The 20,716-nt window shown below is 41.4% G+C and overlaps 1 protein-coding gene across 2 annotated transcripts in view; it reads left to right on the top strand.

Annotated features, from left to right (window-relative positions):
- LOC127386921 (BEN domain-containing protein 5) overlaps positions 1 to 20,716 on the top strand; it is a 911,971-nt gene that overhangs the window by 819,053 nt on the left and 72,202 nt on the right. For both annotated transcript variants that reach the window (XM_051624630.1, XM_051624629.1), the window contains exon 11: positions 6,534 to 6,696. In XM_051624630.1, the coding sequence (XP_051480590.1) occupies positions 6,534 to 6,696 (163 nt within the window). The remainder of the gene's footprint in view (positions 1 to 6,533; positions 6,697 to 20,716) is intronic.

The following is a 20,716-nucleotide window of genomic DNA, read 5'->3' as shown; positions in this document are numbered from 1 at the left end:
TTTTTTTTTTTTCCTTTTAATAATCCCATCTTCATTTCAGATGTTGGCTGCTGCTTGTTTGTAAAATAAATTGGGAGAAGGCTGCCTGATAGCAGCCTCCCAAGTGCCATGACTTCCAAGGCTCCAGACCCAGCTGGCATGGGGTTGGTAGTCTGCCACAAAAAAACACTTAACACAGAGGCTTTCCAGTCTATTAGGAGAGTTAATGGAGCTGGTGGAGAGGTGGGTGTGAGGAGTGAGTTAAGTTGAAGAAGAAAGAAGCTTCCTCAGTGCTTCCAGAGCAGTAAGATCAAGTTTTGCTTGTAAGATAGCTTGATGAGCCAGCAGCTGCTAGAATGGCAGGGTCAAAGCAGTGCCTCTTGGGCACACCAGTAATTAGCTGCACCCATATGAGCAAAGAGAGCTGCCAGTTGCCACCCCTCTTATAGCACCCTACAGAGGGGCAAACAGAAGAGTCACAGTCTGTAATACTGATATTTACAATCCTCTGTGGCAAAGATTTCAGAGACAGTGCATTTCTGTGCTCTCTTTCTAACTTTTGCAGACTTCAATAAAGTGTTCTAGAAAATGAGAGTGAGTGAGTTATAGCTGATACTGTAAAACTCTTCACTGAGATGGATTTGACATTGTCTGGGCTCCAGTCCATTTCCCAGTGGCACATCTATTCTTCCTTGATGACAAGTGAGCTATTCCTTTTTTTCTAGAGCACTAACTACTAACTTTTTTATTATCACTCTTTTGCTACACTGGGGCAGTGATTTGAGGGCTTACAGAGGTCAGACCTGCTTTAGGAAAAAAGCTTGCTCTTCAGCTCTAAGAGCAGCATCAGCGGATAACTCTGGGGAGGCTGTGAGTGACTCCTGATTGCCTTGGCCATTGCTGGTGCTGATAGGTGAAGAACATGAAGCAATTTGTAATGCATAATCCCAGTTTACCCCAGCAGGTAAAGTGCTTATTGCTCAGCTACAGAACAAACAAAATGTCAGCCATTTTTCTGGTTTTGTTTTTTTGTTGTTTTGTTTTTAAGGAATAGTTAGCCACAGCTGTGAGATACAGCTTATTTCCCAAATGGAAATGGCATAGGGTAACCCAGTGTGGTTTTAATTGTGTTGGAATAGAAAACCATTCTCTAATTATTAATTGTGTTAGTGTCTGTGTCTCTGCTTTTCTCCAGGAAGGATTTTTTACATGATTCTATGATTCTTGTGAGCGTAACAGTTCAACAGCCTTCATCCTTCTGTAAAACACCTACACCATCAATCTTTATCCACAAATGGGAAGTTCTCTTTATTGTGAATTTCACACAGAGTAATTTGGACCTTTTAGTTTCTTGTCTTACTGGGTTGGAGAAACATCTTGGGATTGATCGTAAGTGCTGTGTGGTCTATACCCTGCTTCCCATGCTAGGAGCCTGGCAAAGCCTGACTTGCACTGTAGTCATATATCTTGATTCTTTTTCTCCCTAACATTTCAGAGGATGACAAAGATCCATTCCCCAACAAGTCTTGTGTGTAGAAGTACCCTTTTGTGCCCTGTCTGTTTGCCCTGCCAGAGAAAGGTAGAACTGGAGCTCTTATCCAACACTGGCTGGACACAAATCCTGCTTTCAGCCCTTTTTGGCATCTCCTCCTCCACTGAACAGTGGACACAGATTTACTGGGTCTTGCTTCCATGCTTTTCCTTTTGTGCAACCTGAGGTTTTCTGATGCTGTAACAAGACGAGTCCTTGGTGAACTCAGCCATGTGCTGAGGAAGAGGTCCCACCAGTGGAAGCTCCCACCAAGCAGGGCCACTCAGATTCCAAGTCCATCAGTGTGCCAATGGGCAGCCTTGGGCAAATTCAGTCTCAAATATGTAGAAATGTGCTGTTCTCCCTCTGTCTTTTGGAGCCTCTCTTGTGATAGACTGATACAGGCACATAGTAAACTACTTGCCCTTACTTGATGAGTATGGACTGCTGAGGGCATTCACTCTAGTAGTTGTTAGCAAGGTGATGAAGTAGTGCTGAGAAACAAGGAGTATCCCTCAGCCATATGGGAGCTGCTTAAGCTGTTGAACTCCTACACTAGGTATCAGGGGGTTGAATTCATTGAGGAGACACTGTGTTAGAGAGTCTCCTAACCAGCCAAAAGACAAGGCCACCCTAGAGGCAGGGGTTCTGGCACATTTAGAGGTCTGACCAAGGGCCAAGATTTCTTTTTTCTGCTTTGAGACCACTCCAAAAAGAATTTACATGCCATTTTTTTCTTACTTCCTTTCATACATCTCTCTCTGCTGCAATGACTGAATGATGTCCGGTTGGTTTGCAAATTTCTTTGTGCTGCCTGGCAAAGCTGCCATTAATGTCTGAGATGCAGAGGGAAGCTCAGCACACTTTGAGGCTCCCAAGAGTGTGAGAAATCCAGGTGTAGTTTTCTGGTGGGTTTTTTCCCACTGGAAAGTGGGTGAATCCTTCACCCTTCCTGCTCTGCTCTGCTAACACTGGATTCTTGTTGCTTGTCATTTACTAATCCTGTAGATAGCTATTTGTTCACTATATTTTCTCACACAAGCTGGGAAGCAGAGTCCTTCTGTGAGCTTTAATGTATCTACGTGTTTTAATAACGAATTACTGTTGATTTTATACAAAAAGGCCTATTTAGGAGCTTCAAAGTCTTTGGTATTTTCCCCCACCCTCCAGACTTTGTGCTTTTTGCTGTTGTTGACACTCCCATGTGATTCAGCCTTAGAGAAATAAATGTTTGTTTAGCTGTTCTCCTGCTGTGCCTGCTCAGTGCATTTGCTTAATGATGACTTCACTTCAGCTTTGCAAAGGTTTTAAGGCAATAGATTCTCCCAGAAAATTGAGAGACTCATTTCCAGACAACTACCTGTGTTCTTCCCCACTCTTGTTTGCCCCTTCCACCCCTCCCCCCCACTTCCAGTCTCTTTTCCCCAGCCTAGAATGTGATTAAATTAATGTGTGTGCAAAAGGTCTTTCTTTGCCATAATAATACATGGCTTTTCAAAGCCTTTGTTTCAACGTGATCATTTGCCAAACTTGGCTCTGGTGGGGAGTCAAAAGTTTTGCCTGGTTATTTCTCCACTCCATTTATCTTGACTCGAAACATTGAGTAGAAAGTTGGACTCAAGCAAGTGCCTGCTGCCCTTCCTTGTCACTAGTTGAATTTTCTGTCATTTTCTTCTCATCTAAAACAAATCAAATCATATTCTGCCTTACAACAGCTGCTCTAGAGCCAAGCCCACACTGCTGTTTTAAAGCATGCAAGTGTTCATATTTAAAAGGTTTTACATTTTGTTTTCTCTACCTCAACTTTCTTGAGTCAAATCAGAGATCTTTTGATATCAAGACATCAAGTTGATATATGCCTTCTTTCCTTTCCTTTCCTTTCCTTTCCTTTCCTTTCCTTTCCTTTCCTTTCCTTTCCTTTCCTTTCCTTTCCTTTCCTTTCCTTTCCTTTCCTTTCCTTTCCTTTCCTTTCCTTTCCTTTCCTTTCCTTTCCTTTCCTTTCCTTTCCTTTCCTTTCCTTTTTAAATTAAGACAAAATTAACCTCCAAAATCTCCATTTAGGCATCTAAGTGAAGGTTCAGCTTCTTTTTATTCCTGGAAGCACAGCACTACCTGGCAAAGAAATGAAAAAGTGATTTTATTAATGCCATTGGCATTTGAAGTAATTTTACACAGTTGAAACTGGCCATCTTCTATTAAACAAACAAAAAAAGAAAGAAACCCCCTCCCCAAAATAAAACGAAAACCACAAAATAGCAGTATAAAAAATCAAACTCTGGAAATGCACAAATTTTGTGGGGGTTTTTTTTGGCCATTTATAAAGCCTTCTTCAGATTGTTTGAACTACTTATGCTTCACTTTTGAAATATGGCAAGTATAATTTTGCCAATAACTAGATCCAACTTCTGAGCTATTTTCTGCCAGAAAGCAAAAATCACTTCAGTGAAGTAATACATCAGATTCTCTCTTCATCTATTTCCAGCTGATGAGGTTTCAGCTTATAGCAGAGATTGTTTTTATTAGGCCCTTAGTACATGACCTGGCACTTGTACAGCTGAGTTCCATCTGACTACTATCACTCTGCTCCTCGAAGTCATCCCACTACTTTTTTTTTGGTATGATATTCAGGACCTCCTCCATAATGATGATTCATTCCACAATGTGTCATCAGCAAGTTTTGTTGGCATGGTCCTCCTTTACCTTGCCAAGAGCTGTGATGAAAATATTATGTAAGATTTATCTCAAGGATCATCTATGAGGAATTCAACTCATAACCTTCCTCTAGCCTGACTGGGATCATGGGAAATAGAACTGGAAAGACCCTTATGTCCAAACTTTATCCCGAAGACATGAACAATACTCAAAGAGATACTTCTCCTTTTTTTTCTTAAACATGGTTGATGAAATTCCATAATCTTCACAGATATTCCAAATCAGTAACCGAGTCTCCTAATCACTGTAGTACCTGTGTCCCTAATGTCTGTCTGGAATCCCTTCTCTGACATTTTTATTGTTTTCCCTGTGTGAAATACAGCCATAGAATTAGCTCGTTCCCTTGTGAGTGATGCTTCAGCTCACAAGCCACACAATATCATGTTCTGACATGTTTGTTGTCTTCTTCCTTTGAGCTAGCTGCACACACACACATTCACCAGCTGATGCTTTTGTGCATTCGAAGTTCCACCACAGGCATTTGTTTGAACACAAAGAACTATCCGTTGAAATCAGTGTTTACTTGATTTACAAAGCAATCCTCAGAGCATGATCATCTTCTGTTAGTTTCTGAATTTTAACTGAACACAAAACTTCCCTCAGTTTCAGGGTTTCAGGAGCCTTCTGAAGGAAGTTAGAGAACATTCCCTCTTATATTTCCTCTGTATATAAAATTAACAATTAATTTCCCTATCAGTCCTTATGAACTTTTTACCTCCCTGTCCCATAGGTATTCAGAATACCCTTAAGGTTTCTGTCATGTAATTTGGAGGAAATGATATGATACATACATATCAGAATACATTCTGTGTATAGTTTACCATAAAACTAAATATTGTGTTACCTCAAAGACACCAAGTTGCATTTGGAAACTCTTATAGATAATGCTAATAAGAAACCCAATTCCATCTTATTCTAATTAACCTGGAAAGCCTTCCTTTTTATAGTAAGAGAGAGACTTCAAAACATTCAGAATGTTAATAAACCCACAGCTATTTTCATCCTTTAATTCTTCTGGCATACACTATGCATCAATGATTATTGTTCAGTGTTAGTCTGATTTTCTTTGTCTAGAAAACATTAACATTTTGACCATTGCATCTACTTTTTTAAATACGAAAGAAATCTTATTTTCCCTGTTTTTGAGAGGAGATGGACTGGATAAATAGTAACACTGTATTGACAAGAAAAGATGGTAGCCTTGAGGTTCAATAGGAGGACTCTGGATAGCTCAAGGAATTCTCCATGGGCACAATGACTGAACAGTAAGCTGTGTTAAAGCTCCTTTATGTTTCTCTGACAAAGTAAAAGTCTTAAAGCAGAAGATATTAAGGCCTTTTATACAACACATCCAAGTTGGATCTACTAAGCACTTTTTTTTCTTTTTTTTGGTGTGCTGGTTACTAACTTGTGCTGAGCCCAGATCAACTCAGTCTAACAGTTATGAGGCTTGTGAATAGAGACTGATAACCAGCAATGAAATCAGAATCCATTCTTCTGTCTAGTTGGTAGGAGCAAGCTTTGAAACTTCAATCAACCTGGAGAGGAGTTCCCCTTTAACCTCCAGTTGTCTGGCCTCCAAAGGAGAACTAGAAGTAATTTCTGGAAATACTTGGAGTCTTTCCCTCCACCCCTCAAACAAGTAGTCATGAAGCTTAAGGGGTTCTTAAAGCCAGATCTTCTGTAATAGCACAAAATGTTGCCTTTTATACTGTGCTGCTAATGCTGCAAATCAGTGCAGTATATTTTTCCAACCAGAAAGCAACACCCAGTTAATATTTAAGTCAGAGAAGTGGGAATTTGTGTGACCTAACTTAAGAACCAGTCAAATGTCTTGGGTGAGAAAGTTTCACTAAAAAATGTAAATGCCACTGTGTTTCTACTCTGCTTAAAAGAGTCCTGGGTAAGGGGTGGTGGAGAATGGTTCTGATAAAGGGGAAGGCTTTAGAGAGAAGGAACCCAATATCCAAATAATAGTCTAGCATAACTTTTGAGAATAGGGGGTCTGGAAGTTTCACTTTCAACTCAAGCAAGTGACAGGCTTTCTTTGTGTTATCAGAAAGGGGAGGAGAAACTCTAGAGAAACAAGTTTAATTTTGTACAAGTTTGCAAAGCGTTATTTATAGTCTGTGGCCAGAACTCTGTTCCCAGTAATGGTCTCTCCAGGCCATTCTCAAAAAATCTCATACAGTGTAAATAAGATTTGGCAATATGAAAGTAACTGTTTTCTATTTTAATTAACTCCTTCCCAACCATTCGCTTGTTCCACTCAACGAACTCTCTTCATGTCTTTGTGTGCTTCCTCCTGCAGTCCAGCACATCATTCAACAGAGATGCTGTGAAAGCAGGGACAGGCCGGCGTTTCCTTGGTGGGCTGTTAAATGATACATCCTACTGCTACACTCTGGAAGTCTCATTCTACAGTTACATATTGGGTGGACCTACTTCGGCTGTCCCCTACACAGAAGAAGCATGTATCCTTTTGAAATCCATCCTCCCTTGCAGCACATGTGAACTGGACACTTAAGGTAAATACTTCTGTCTCAGTAAGAGTTTGCTGAGATAGGAACACACAAGTGGAAATGTGAGTCTGCTCCTGATTCTTCAATTTCCCTCATATTGATTCTCCATACTGTGGAAATTCAAGAAGAGAAAGGCGTATTAGATCAAATAAGCCATTTCCCTCTTGTAGGAGATTGTCTCACACACTTCTAATAGAAACTAGTCCTGGAGAGCCTGTGATCCATTCCCTTCCACAGTCTGCCATTTCTTTCTTCATTTCTCTCCTCATTCTCTCATTATCTTTGTGTTTGTATTACTGTTTTAATCGGAAGTTGAAAGTGCATCTTTGGTACTGAGTTAAAATATCTTCTCTGCTTTTGAACTGCAGCCAAAAGGCTCTAAAGGATCCATTAGGTTCTGCAGCTGCCTCAGGGCCAGGTCTTTAACAAAGAAATGGAAAGTGAACCCTGCAAACAAAACCAAAAATGTTGTTTGCGTTTTTGAGTGCTCAAATAGGAGCAATGTCTCATTCTTCAAAAAAACACACATCCATCTGGCTACCTCAATGTATCAGCAATTTGTAGAATTATTCTGACTGGTCTTATGATTTGTTTTTATGGCTTTCTTTTAGTCACCATGCTCAATCAAATAACGACTGCCCATACTCCAAGCTTGGGTGTGTTATTTCATTTTGGCATCCTATCCTGGTAGCATTTGAAATTTCCACAGGTTTAGAAACTCTGCAGAGGGAGAAAGATTAGCTATTTACCTCTCCACTGCAGTTTGGAAGTTGGGAAAGGTTTACAGCTTCAGGGTAGCAAGGCGAAAATTTTCATATGAGACTTAATTCTTCACCGTCCATGCATGTGTGCACACTCTGTGGGAATGAGAGTGAGAAAACAGGGAGCAGGAAAAGGAATTCTTAATCGTTTGGCGTTTTCTGGTTTGGTTTCTCCACTGAAAGTGAAATCTGGGGGAAGAAGGGGGATGAATATATTAAGGTGACAGTGAGGTTAAAAAAATTGTCATTACTGTTAGGTTTAGGTATTTATTTTCTTATGTTGGTATTTCAGTGTTTTAAGAACATGTGCCTTAGTTTAACCTTTAATGTTCTGCCTCACTCAGTACTCATACTGACAACTGCTTACCTTCCTTATTTGTCAAGAATATCTTTTGTAGTAGAAAGAGTCCCTATACAAATTGGATCATGAATCCCTTGAGTGTGTTTTTATTCATGACTTGTAGGTCTTGCTGGCTTGGTTTCCTTTTCCATAAATATCTTTTTTTCATGCTTCACATTGCAAAGGTTTTGGGGGGTGGGATCTAGCATCTCTATTTGCTTGGCTTACCTTTCGCAGACAGAGCTTCTTGTGAGCGTCAGCAGCTAGAGCACAGAGGTCCTTCTTGGTGGTGATGTTTGGAAAGCTCAAGCAGGAGGAGCTTGATTTCTACACGTACAGTTTCATCTAGCTGGGTGAAATAGCAGGAGAAGCTGGTTTTGACTGGCCTAACAGAGCAAGCCGGGAAGACTCCTTGCCCAACATAGTATGCTCCACTGGCGTTTTGCCCTGGTAGGTCTTATTTTCTTTCCAATGGAGAGATTCCACAAAGAGTGCTGCTTATGACAGCTTTTCCTCATGTGTGCAGTTTCCTAGTTGGAGAAAGAAATGGAGCTGACTGAAGCAGTCTCTAGGCTGGTCTGCTCTAACACAGAAGCGGCTGGATTTATGCACATCCTATCCTGGCAGGGAAGAAGTTTCATATCACCAAAATGCCTGACTAGAAGTAAAATAATTGCAGAACATTCCAATTTAGCCTGCACAGCTCTTCCAAGGTATTTGCAAGTCAGTGAGTAAGTAATGCTCAGATTTTGTAATGGACCTGAACCAGAGACACAGCCAGTTGGTTCATATTGGCCTCCAAGGACAGCTGTGCTTCTGTTAACTGCCTAGATACATTCAGACAGCAAGTCAAGCAAATAAATGAAGAAAATACAGTAAGCCCCCAAAAAATGTGATCTGATAGAGCAAGTATTCAGGAAATCTGCCTTCAAAGATGTATTTCTTACAACTTTGTTCATCCCACTGTAATATTATTGGGTCCCGGAGGTTTTTGTTTCGTTTTAATAGAAAAAGGATCAGGGAGACTAGAATTGTTCAAATCTTCTAGCATTGGTTTAAGAAGTGCAGATAGAGACTCAGCCTCAAATTCAGGGAATCCATGGCCTTGAACAGAGACTACGAAGCAGATCACACCCCACATTCATAAACTAGCCATACTGGCTCCAAGTAGACACAAAAAAATATTAGGATCTCCAAGTTCAGCAAAAATATTAATTTAGCCTAATGTTGTTCCTGTTGGCAGGTGAGAAAGCTGAAAAAAATCTGCATAGTTTTTTGTTTGTACTGGTGGCATGGAACTCTACCTGTCAGCTTCTTTCCTTTACAGCATTCATAGAAAATAAGATCATTTTACTGTACTAACACATTTCATGCTGTTTTATAAGTAGATTAGGTTTGTTGTTTTATTTTTTTTGAATCTCCATGTTCCTCAGGGTGTATGTGCTAGCACTATGATCTATACAAACCTCTACTTGAGCTTGGAATATACACACTTCTACTTTGGGTGAGATGATGCATTTTGTTCACAATTTCTGTGACTGAAACATACTTTGTAATTATTGAGACACGTGGATACCTTACATGCATACAGATTTTCAGTCAGTTAGTATGGACAGTAATTTTTTCAATAAGAGCAGTAAGGAAGGGAAGGTGTTCTTAAAAGTGGCAGTCTTATCCAAATTGCTCCAGTTAGTAGAATGACTGCAGGCATTCTCCTAAATGAAATACCTCAGAGACTCAGAATTTAGAAGATTAGACCTGGTGTGTTGTAGAAAAATAAAATTTCCCCATAAGGCTGCACTATTTAAATGAAATCCACGAGTGAAGGATCTGCCATCAGTGTGTGCAGGGAAAATACTTCTGGGACATGTGTGGTGGGACAGCAGCATTCTGCAGAGTGTTGAATTTCTGGCCTCTTCCAACAGAGAGAGTTAACGTGGTTGCAGAAATGTCTCAGGCCTCAATTAGCACTGTATCAGTAATGGTTACTGCTTGATTGTCTCTTTTATTTTCATCCTGCAAACAAAACACTGCATCAGGTGTAACTTCCTGAGCATCCTGGCATACATTCCTGCAGAGGTATGTGTGTGCCTGGTAGGTCTGTGTCTAACTGATATGTGCCTGGTGTACGAGAAACATTAAGGATATGTTTTGTAAGCCTGGCTCTACAGAATACCCTGTGATAACATGTACTGTAGATAACAGTGAATGGACTCTGTTTCGAAGGCATAATAAGAGGATTGTAGGCTTGTCAGTTAGTTGCCTGGAAGTGGACAGAGAAATGTTTAAAACCCTGCTCACATACGCACACGTTTGGTGGTAACTGATTAAAAAGGCAGTACAGCAACAGTTTGCTCAGCACCAGGTAAAGAAGATTTAAAATGAGCTGATATGCTTCCATTAAATACCATGTTTTACTAGGCATTTACAGGGCTTATGACACAAGGCATGTAAACTGCTCTGTAACATTCACCATGAGCAGCTCAACTGCTGATCTGTCTAGATGTGCACCAGCCTCATAGCTGGGCAGGGAACAAAGGATAAAAGAGGGGGAGGAAGGATGAATTCCCAGCTGTAGGACTCTGAGTGCTGTGCTGATAGCACACCCAGAATTGCTTTTCATTACAGCTGCTGATCAGCAGCCATCACAGCCTGACCTGAGAGTGGCCAGTAAAGGAGTCTCACATCAACAGTTTTTAAATCTATTGGATTCACTTTGTAGAGTGTTTGAACTGGATCCCTGCTGCACAGCAGGGAGCCCATAAGAAAGCATAAAGGGTTTTACTGTCTTCCAAAGAGCAGCCATGAGGTAGGAAGTCAGGAGACCAGGCAAGAACCGGTAGGATTGTAGCCTAGTAGCTGTAGGGGAGGGAGTAATCATCAAGTTGGGTGGGCACCACAATTGTCAGTGTGTCCATGGCTTTTTTGGTGTGTATTTTAATAATAATTCTAAGCTTACTGCAGGTGGAGAAGGCCTTTATCCAATGATGGGCCTTTAGTAATCTATATGTGTGGTTTTACTCATTGAAATATATATTCCAGGAGACTGGAACTCTGGACTGAGGCATTGGTGGAACAGTTATCCTTTGTACAATTTTTCATTTCAGCACTTTAATGTCTTCAATGTAAAGCATGAATCTAATGATACTTCATTTGTAAAACAAGCAAATAGACAAAAGGCATTTTGGAAGCCAGGGTTAAGGAACAGAGAAGTGAATTACTGATTTTATCCCAAGGTAGGTCTTTTCACACTGCAAACAGCTGAGAAATGATCACATTACTTTAAAACAATATAACTGAACCACCCTGAAAAGATATGACTTGTTATTTTTCATTTCACTCAATGTGTTGAATTAGAAGCTTTACATCCCTTAAACAGGGCATATTTACACTCCTGAACTCTCTCTCCTGCTTATGGACATTGAAAATGTACTTCTGTGGCTACAGCCACAGAATAAAAGCTTGGATTGCCTAGAACCTCTTCAGGTGCTTAACAGGAACAGGTGTCTTGGACTCTTGGCACAGTTGGGACCACTGGGTTCACAGTCATTCTTACTAACTTCAAGCAGAATATCAGTCTGCCACTTGACGGGGGACTTGAGAAGTTAAATCCCTTGGAAGAAACAGTCATTTGCTTATATCCAGTGCTGATAAAGCTGAGGGAGTTCTGCAGAGGTTATCTAGTGTGGCTTCTATTTGAACCTGATTTAGAGCTTGTTGCCAAGATGATTTCAAAATAAATCAGACACATACTCAGGAAAGGACCTCCAGAGATCTGCATCTTCATCCTCTTCTGCTTTGCTCCTAGAAACAGCCTCCTTTCTATGCATTACAAAAAGTGGCATTAATCCTAATCCTGGAGTTTTTCCTAAGAGTGCCCTCCTTGCACATCATCTCTCCAGTATTTCATTATTTCTCAGTACCATGTTTTGGGCTGTCTTTGAGGAAGGAAAACAAAGTCCTCTTTCAACTCCCCAGTCTGTTTGAAAGTGTCAAGGTTTACAGCCACAATTTCAAATGCTCTTAATATTACTGGAAGCATAGAGTTAAATTATAGAGTTGTAAAGTTACTTTATAGTGATAGTGCTGTCAAGCATCAATATCTCTGCCCCAGGGCACCATGGAAACTCAGTTAATGATATAAGAAGCTGATATTTTTCAGGGTTGCAGCTGTTGGCTCATACCCAGAAGGAATGTGTGTTTGTTCACATTGGGTATATACAGGGGGACCTGCTCAAAGAAAATTAAGAAAGAGTCAAAGTCTGTTTAATAAAGCACAGTGGAATTAAAGTGCAAAGCAGTACATGGTGTTGCAGTATGCACACCTCTTTCTTTCACAGAATTCAGTACAGTAGACAGTGTTGTAGAAAAAGACTTCTTTTTCTGTAAGAGAGCATGGCTTTTTGGGGGGAATGCATATTTGTATGTAGATGTGTTTATCTAGTTGCCTGTAGCACTAACTACATCAATCTCTGCAGACACCATCTGAGAGTATCAGTAAAGAAATGGAAATTAAGGCAAGTGACTACAGTCAACTTAGAAATATCTATAATTTTTGTAATGGATTTCTTAGCATCTGTATCCCAAAGTGCTTTGATAGCCTCAGATGAAAGATGCTACAAAAGAGCAAAGTGTTATTATAAAGGTGTTTTTTTTTTTTTTCTTTTAAAGAAAGATATAACTTTTTTTCTGAAATGTAGAATATCAGTCTTGGAAGGAATCTTCAAAGTGTTTCCTGGGGATTTAACTGTATGATTCCAGTTACTTTTTGGCTAGGAGCCAGGCATCAAATACCTTGCATGCGAGAGAGGAAATGGTTGTACAGTTAACTGCTGCAGTAAGAGTGGCCTTGAGTCAGTGATTCTGTGTGTCCAGGTGCTTTGCATGCTGCCTGTTTGGTAAGAATTCTCGTGGCTTTCTGTGGGGAAGGAAGGGAGAGCAGGTCAGACTCACAGGCCTGTTTGAGGTACAAGTAAAAGAGAGTTTGTAACTTCAGGGAAATGAAGCATCCAATATACTGAGTGGCTACCTGTCCTGTCAGATTTTTAAGGTACAAGTTAGACTGAGCACCATGGTTTGCTCCAGAGTTCTGTTGTCCTGAAAATTGTAAAGGAGGACACCGTAAGGGTGTAGATAATTTCCTGCTTCTTGTGTACACAGATTTCTTTCCCAGGGATAGTAAGGTACAGGGAAGAGAAGAGATGGTTAATGTGGGACCAGAATCTAAGCAGGGTGCATAACCAAACCCAGAAGCTTAGAAATGCTCTCAAATCAATTTTAGATGTAAATGCAGGAACTTGCCTTCTTTGAAGAGCAGAAAGAATTCAGCAGGGAATTTGCACAGGCTGACTTGAGAATCGTCAATATTGACAACCTTATTTGGGAGCAGGGGCCTTGTGGACAGATGGAGCATGAGTGTCTTCCTGAGGCACGTGTTCAAATATTGTCCCTGCTTTCCACCAGCTCTCTTCAACTCAGTGCTGGCAGAGCATGTGCTCTTTGGCCTAGGCAGTGTTGTCAGTCAGGAAGACTGATCCTTATAAGCCAGCCAAGATGAGGAAGTCCAGCTCTAAAAATTATCTTATACCCAATGCAGCCTTTGGGGTTTCTGTTGAGACACCTCATGCTAACTGGTGCCAACCTGTCACTCAGGTTTTACTGATTGAAATCCTCATCAGTGCTTTCCGTTCAAACTAACAATGACTTATGGTTGCTATCAAGCCAGCTAAATCAGTGCCCTCCAAGAACAGGACTCTAATTCAAAATAGTTTTGATAGTGCTTTAAAAAAATCATACAAATTTCCAGTTAATAATTCAAATTAGAACATTTTTCTATTAGTATTTCTTATACACCAAGAATAAAATAGCTTAGACCAAGCACAAGCAATGCTTTCACTGACTGATTTTAAGGTGAAGTTGATTACACGAATGATTGCAGAGTTGTGGTTAACATAAAAAAGGGGGAAAGTTCCCTTCAGGCACTGCTGGCCCTTCTGGAACTGGCTTGCAAGGTCTTGAACACTTCTCTTACAAACTGGCTTTTCTATAAACTTGTATTTTTCCTTTGTCTTATAAGCAACTGAGGCAAAACAAAGCATATGGAACTGATAGTGAGGCTCCTGGTGGCTCAGAGCACCATACAGATGCTATTAGACCCGTAGTTAAAATAATTCTTTGGTAAATGTTAAATTCCTATTAGTAACACTTGCTAAACTTAAGTGCAAAGGAAAGGGCAAGGCTAATCTGAAAGGCAACGGAGAGCAGGGCTTCAGACATAGGAACAATTTGTTGGAAATGTCTGAGGGGAGTGGTTAATAAGACTAAAGAGTAACGTCTGGGGGTTGAAGATTTACGTTGGGAGAGGGCTTTAGCTAGTGCTGTGCTTTGGAGATTTCCCAAATGTCAATGGGAATGAAAAGAAAAAAAGCAATTCAGAATGAGGTGGTTTTCAAAAAGCAACAAACAGAAACATTGCAGTGTCTCTGTGATAGGTGTCTGCGTTCTGCCAGCCAGTAGTGGTGTCTGTGTGGCTCAACATTTGTAATTTTTTTCTTTTCTCTGTCTCCCTTCACTTCTGGCTGAGCCTTCTCGCCTGTGCCTGCCTGTCTTGTGTCTGTATCCACACAATCTTCTTTGCAGTTTTAGGTTTTTACACCTACTCTATGCCTTTCTGTTATCTCACCGGATTTTTTGCAGCTGGTGTTTCATTAATCAGACACACCCAGTCTTTGCTTTTTTCTCACTTTGTGCTGTCTTGCACCTAAACTATTCCTGTTTTCTTTTGTATTTTGCCACTTAAAGGCTCAGCAGGGCTTTCTGGTGGTTAAATGTAATTCTAGGGTGAGAGCAGAGGTTATTTTTTGCTACTGCTTCTTTACTTCCAAATATCAACATCCCAAAACGAATCAGAGATGGGTTTTTTAGGAAACTCAACAAAGAAATGAATGTCTTTGCATGTGTCTTTTGCACGTCCATGAGTGTCTTTCTCAGCTGCTTGACCAGTTGCAACTGAATTTGACAGTGATGAAGGTCTCATAGATATTACATTCCTACAAGTTTAATGAAAAATAGCTAGCTGAACGAGTGGAGAGTCTAAAATTAATCTCTCCAGCAGGGACAGCTGCATCTCTACTGTTAGAAACCAGAGGACAGTAGGCATGAAAGTCACAGGAAGCAGATCCCACATCTCTTTGCCTTCTGTGGGCCTTCCACTGGTGAGCAGACACCTCACTTCACTTTCCTTTTCCCTACAAACTTTAACCCCTCACATATCTGCAAACCCTAGCAAACGGTATCTCATGGCATCCTAAAAAGCAGATTGCATCTTCTCCATCAAGCCACTATTGAAAGAAGCCAGAAACCTGGCAAGTACAGTTCACAGGTGAAGAGGATACCCATTCAAGTCAAGACCAATACATGCCTGCCCCAGCCAGCAGCATTTTTTGTTACCTAGAGGTGAAACCTTGTCCAGGGTTCAGATCAATGAAGTCTGAACGTATGTCAGGCAGAAACTAAAGAAAATCTGCAGCTTTAATCTACTGTTCAGAAATCTTTGTATTTCAATAAGTGTGGGATGGATCTTACTCTCCTATGTCTCATCTCTTGACAGAACAGCCAAATCAGCTCAGATCAAAATCAATTCTTTGCAGTGTCTTGTCTGACCGAGGCCAAAAGCAGGTGCCTGAGAAGAATACAATAATAGAGTAAGCATATAAAAATACTTCCCCCTGAATATTCTTCCAGCTTCCAGCAGTTAGTGGTTTGAGGATCCTGAAGCCAGAAATGTTGATTATGTCTGCAGTAACACTCCATAGATCTGTCTCACATGAACCTGTATACATTTTTAGTACCCACAGCATTCCTTGCTAGAAATTTCCACAGCTTGAAAAGGTCTTGTTTGTTTTAAACCTACCACCTACAAGCTTTATTTTGTGATCTCTAATTGTTACATGGGAAGCAGCATTGATCCTGGGTTGATCATAGGTCCTAGCCTACAAGTTATTAGCTGTCTGAGTATTTATCCTGTACATCCTAAGTGGAAAAATATTACCAGATCAGAGTCATTCCTTCCTTTCTAGAGTTGGTATATCATCTTACACATTCTTTCTAGGCACTCACAACTGTATGTGTTGCCAAGCAATGGAGAATCAATTCTAGTGACTTTAATGGCAGAGTCTGTATTTGCTGTGCATTATGATTTTTACTTGCACTCAGGATAAATCTTGCCCTGGTCACACAAGCAGCAGGTATAAGCACCAAAATGAGAGATGTAGCTTTCAGTTTCAGAGTACACACTGTAATCATTGTCTGTTCAGTTCCTTATGCACTTAACAGCCTGAGTGTCTTCCGCTGTACTCTTCTTTATCCCAAGTCTGGAGTTCTGATCATCTGACTGAGAGAGTCTAGGAACTGACTCCTGCTGCAGGAATATGTAGTTTTTGAAAGTGGTAACATCCCAAATACCTTGCTTTTTGTCATTATGATTGGTGTGTGTCACTCTTCCTCAGCAGACCAACTCCTGGATATCATGCTCCCAAAGTCAAGTTGCATTTATGATTCTGTTAGACCAATTATTTATTTTTCTAAAACTACAAAATTCTTATTAAACCAGCAACTGTCATCTGGTGCCATAAAAGATTAAATTACAGGTGACCATCCATTCATCTTTTCTTCATTGGCCAGTCAAATCCAGTATGCAAGTTAACTGTTCAAGACCTCTACAGGCTGGGGGAAGAATGGCTGGAGAGCAGACCTGAGGAGAAGAACTTGAGGGTGATAGTAGGCAAGAAGCTCGACATGAGCCACCAGTGTGTGCTGGAGCAAAGAGAGCCAGTTGTGTCCTAGGCTGCATCAAAAGATGTGTGGCTAGCAGGGCCAGGGAGGTGATTCTGCCCCTCTGCTCTGGTGAGACCCCACGTGGAATACTGCATACGGTTCTGGTGCTTTCAGCACAAGAAAGATATAGACCTGTTGGAAAGGGTCCAGAGAAGAGCCACCAAGATGATCAAAGGCCTGGAGCACCTCTGCTATGAAGACAGGCTGAGGGAGTTGGGCCTGTTCAGCCTAGAGAAGAGAAGGCTCCGGGGAGACCTTATAGCACCTTCCAGTACTTGAAAGGGGCCTACAGGAAAGCTGGGAGGAGCTTTTCGTCGGAGAAGATAATGATAGGACAAGGGGTAATGGTTTTAAACTGAGAGAGGGGAGATTTAGGTTAGATATTAGGAAGAAATTCTTCCCTGTAAGGGTGGTGAGGAACTGGAATGGGTTGCCCAGGGAGGTTGTTGATGCCCCATCCCTGGAGGTTTTTAAGGCCAGGTTGGACAATGTTTTGTGCAACCTGATCTAGTGGTAGAGCTCCCTGCTCATGGCAGGGGGGTTGGAACTTAATGATCTCTGAGATCCCTTCCAACCTTAATGATTCTATGATTCCTGTAGCAAAGAGGGATCTGCAGGGCAGTAGAGTGTCCTGTATAGCAAAAGCTTCCATTAGACTGGTTTCTGTAGGCATTTGGCTGGAGCAGTGTTGGAGGACACGTGCAAAGTGAGATCTCTTTCCACTATATCAATACATGACAAATTTCAAGCTTATTTTCAATAAATCATTAACAGGCTGATCACGTGGAACATAGATGGTTTAATCAAGGTAGGGGATGGCAATCACTTAGAGGATCCAACTGTCTTCCTGGTGACTTCCTAGAGGAGAGGCAGCTGGATTGCTGACACTCCTATGTGGTGGAGCCAGGACTGCATGGTTCTACCAGCCCAAGGAGAGAGTCTAGAGTACTTCAGTTCCATTATTCCTGTCTTCAAGCCTTGCCATCTTGGAATTCCTGTAGATTGTTTTCATGATCTGTTAAGTGCCTGGTTCTGTTGGCAGAATACAGCTTCAGGCTCCTTGTCTCTTACTGTGTAGCAATAATACCACCCCTTGAGAAGATGTCCATGACTGTGCCTGTTAGCAGTCTCACAATCTCTCATTCTTGCTGTGATACGGTGAAGATTTGAGACTGGACTATTTCCAGGCCAACAGGGCTATCATCCTAATGTTGCACTGCATCCCTCACATGTCTACCAAGTAGCATTTGTTGCATTGACTTTCTTTCCAAAGCCTGCCCAGAAGGACAGCTTTCCTTCAACCATGACACAGAAAGGGCTTGTGTCTCCAGAACCATCAATATTTTTCTTGAGATGATAAATGAACTGCCAATAAACTGAGGCAGCTGCCAGATCCATCTGAGCAACAGACCTTCAGACCCAATTTATCCGTGCTTGGTTTATTTATGTGTCTGGAAACTTTTGAGATGCAAACAGAGGACTAACTACTCTGTGGCAGCCACTGAGAATTAGATGGTATAGATAGATGCAGTGGAAGTCTATGAACTCGTTCAGGTACATGAGCTATTACTTTGTGCTAGTCTGTTTCAAACAAGAAAATGATGTGAGATTCATCACAGGGAACACCACAGGAAAGAAACAAAATTCTCAAAGTAAGACAGTTGCTATATTATTCAGGATTTTTTTCTCCATCTCTTCTGGTCTTTCTTGCCCATAATTCAGTTTTTTGAATAATTTCTGAAATAGGTGGTGTCAGGATTTTTCAGACGGGGTGAGGCATGGCTGATCATGTTGTGCCTCGAGGGGTGGGACCTCTGTCTTCACTTCAACAACTAACGTTTGCAGGGAGACTGATCTTTTTTTGAACCAGCTGATACAGTTAGAAAGAGCAGACTGTGTTTAGGGCCCTTTTGCTGGGTAGCAGGCATATGTTTGTGTGTTTCATATACATTCACCCCAAAGCTTCTGAGCTTATTTTTTTTGGTTCCAACCAGAGTGAGTTCTCAGAGGTATTAGCTTGGGCAAATTTTATGAAAACAGGCAGCTGAGCAAAGGAAAGAGACTCAGCGAATGTCTCTGCTGAGGAAAAGGCTGAAGTGAGTCTAAATGTTAATATACATCAGAGGGTCTGTATGGAGGAGATGCTGTAAAGTGCTTCAGCATGGGGAGAATTTCAGCTGACAGAAAATCCATATTGCTGGAGAAACCAGGGGTAAGGACTGGGTCTCAGTAGCTGTGCTGTTGTTGGGACAATTACTTTGTATTTCAAAATAGGCCTGTCCTGATGCAGCCTGCATGACCCAGGAGCACAAGCAACAGATCTTTGCTGACTGGAGGGGAACCCGAGCAAGTCCAAGGCAGCAAAACCAATGCAGATGAGCACTCGATGTCAGCTTTTAGGAGGACAGTGGATGCCCAGCAGGCTGGTGGCCCTTTGCACCTCCCTGTAGTTACTTCCCTGTGTAAGGTTGAGCATAACCAAGCGATTTCCCGCTCCCCACCTTGTCTGCGTGCCTGGGTCAGCATCAGGCAGCACAGCTCATGCTTGCCTGTAGTTAAAGTGCCCTCTTCTGGCACGAACAGTTTCATTCCTCAATGGCAGAGGGTGTTTTTCTGATGGTTGCTGAAATCAAGAACAAAACAGGTTTTCTCTTCCTTTGCTTCTCCTCTATGTCCTGGACTGTCTTGGCAAGCAATAGCGGGCAGAGAAAGAAGGAGCCTGCCTGGCTATTCTGTATGACAGTGTTATGATGAGATTTTGTTTGCATCTGAGACTATTTAAAAAAGATGCCTTTATTCTCTTTTGACCTTTCCCCCCCACACCTTATCTTTAGCTAGTGTAAATCTGTAACTATCTTGATTTACACCGGCTGAGAATACGATGGCCTCTTCCTGCTTATGTGTTTTGCTCTCTGTTGTATAACTTGTCTATTGGCTATTCCTGACCTGTTGACATCAACAGTTTTCACTGTGAATCCCAATGGGATTTAGATTTGACCTCTGTTGATTACCAGGGAATATTGGGGACGACATGTGGGGAGAGGAGAACGTGCAGCCACTGTCAGAGAAGTTCCCATTCCCAGCGCTCACTTGTAAAAGGGAAGTTTTGTTACACTTGTTAATGTGAAGTCAAGGTTAACAGTACACAGCACAGTAACTGCATCTGTCTGCAGAGGGATTTAAAATCAGCCTTTAATAAGAAAAAGGAGTTTCCTACACTGCTTTATCACATCAGTTACCATCAGAGGCCTTTGCATGTGCTTTGGATTTTTCTGTATGTTTAAGGAGCATTTCAAGCCATAATTGATTATAGCTGAATTTGTGTTACAAAGTAGGGAACAGCAGATCAGGACATTTAGGCTATGAGATGAGCCTGAGCCTGATTCCCATTTAGATCCTTTATAGCAGAAGGGTAGTGTTTTTTCCCCTGGTGACAACCAGTGTCTCAGTTATCGAGTACAATGCTCTATTAATAATTCTGTACTTATTGTAAGCTCTCTGAATGCAAATCCCTCACACAGGAGCTGGATTGGCATAAAACAGTTTAGAAAGCATACATACAATTTGTAGTGCCCTCCACTGGGTTTTTGAGAAGTAAAAGGAGCTGGAGTCAGGATTGCCAGGTTTTGTAAAGTGCCGAGCTAGAAGTGATAATCCAGTTTCTCCCTTCAAGGTGAAAAGGACACAGGAGATTCTGTTGGGTTTGGACTGCCTGAGGAGCTTCCTGCAATGGTCTCTGCTCTGTTATATGGACTTTAAAGCTGTCATATCCTGACATTATTTTTATCTGGTCACTTAACTGTGTCATGTCCGAAGCTCAGGAAATGTGACTTCTAATAATGTAATTTTATTTAAACTGCTACCTGTGTTTCATCTTGTATTCCTTCTCAGTCCTGGGTGCTTAGGTAGTATTTAGCCAGAGATGGTCTGTGCCTGAGGATAAGTGCAGCACCCTCACAGTTTTACCACACCAAACCCAGGAGCCCCAGGGACTGATAAGATCATGTGCCCAGAACTGAGATGAGACAAGCCAAGT

Source organism: Apus apus, chromosome 7 (assembly GCF_020740795.1).
Source record: "Apus apus isolate bApuApu2 chromosome 7, bApuApu2.pri.cur, whole genome shotgun sequence".
NCBI lineage: Eukaryota > Metazoa > Chordata > Aves > Apodiformes > Apodidae > Apus > Apus apus.
Note: the sequence above shows the minus strand (reverse complement) of the source record. Positions and strands in the feature narration are given on the sequence as shown.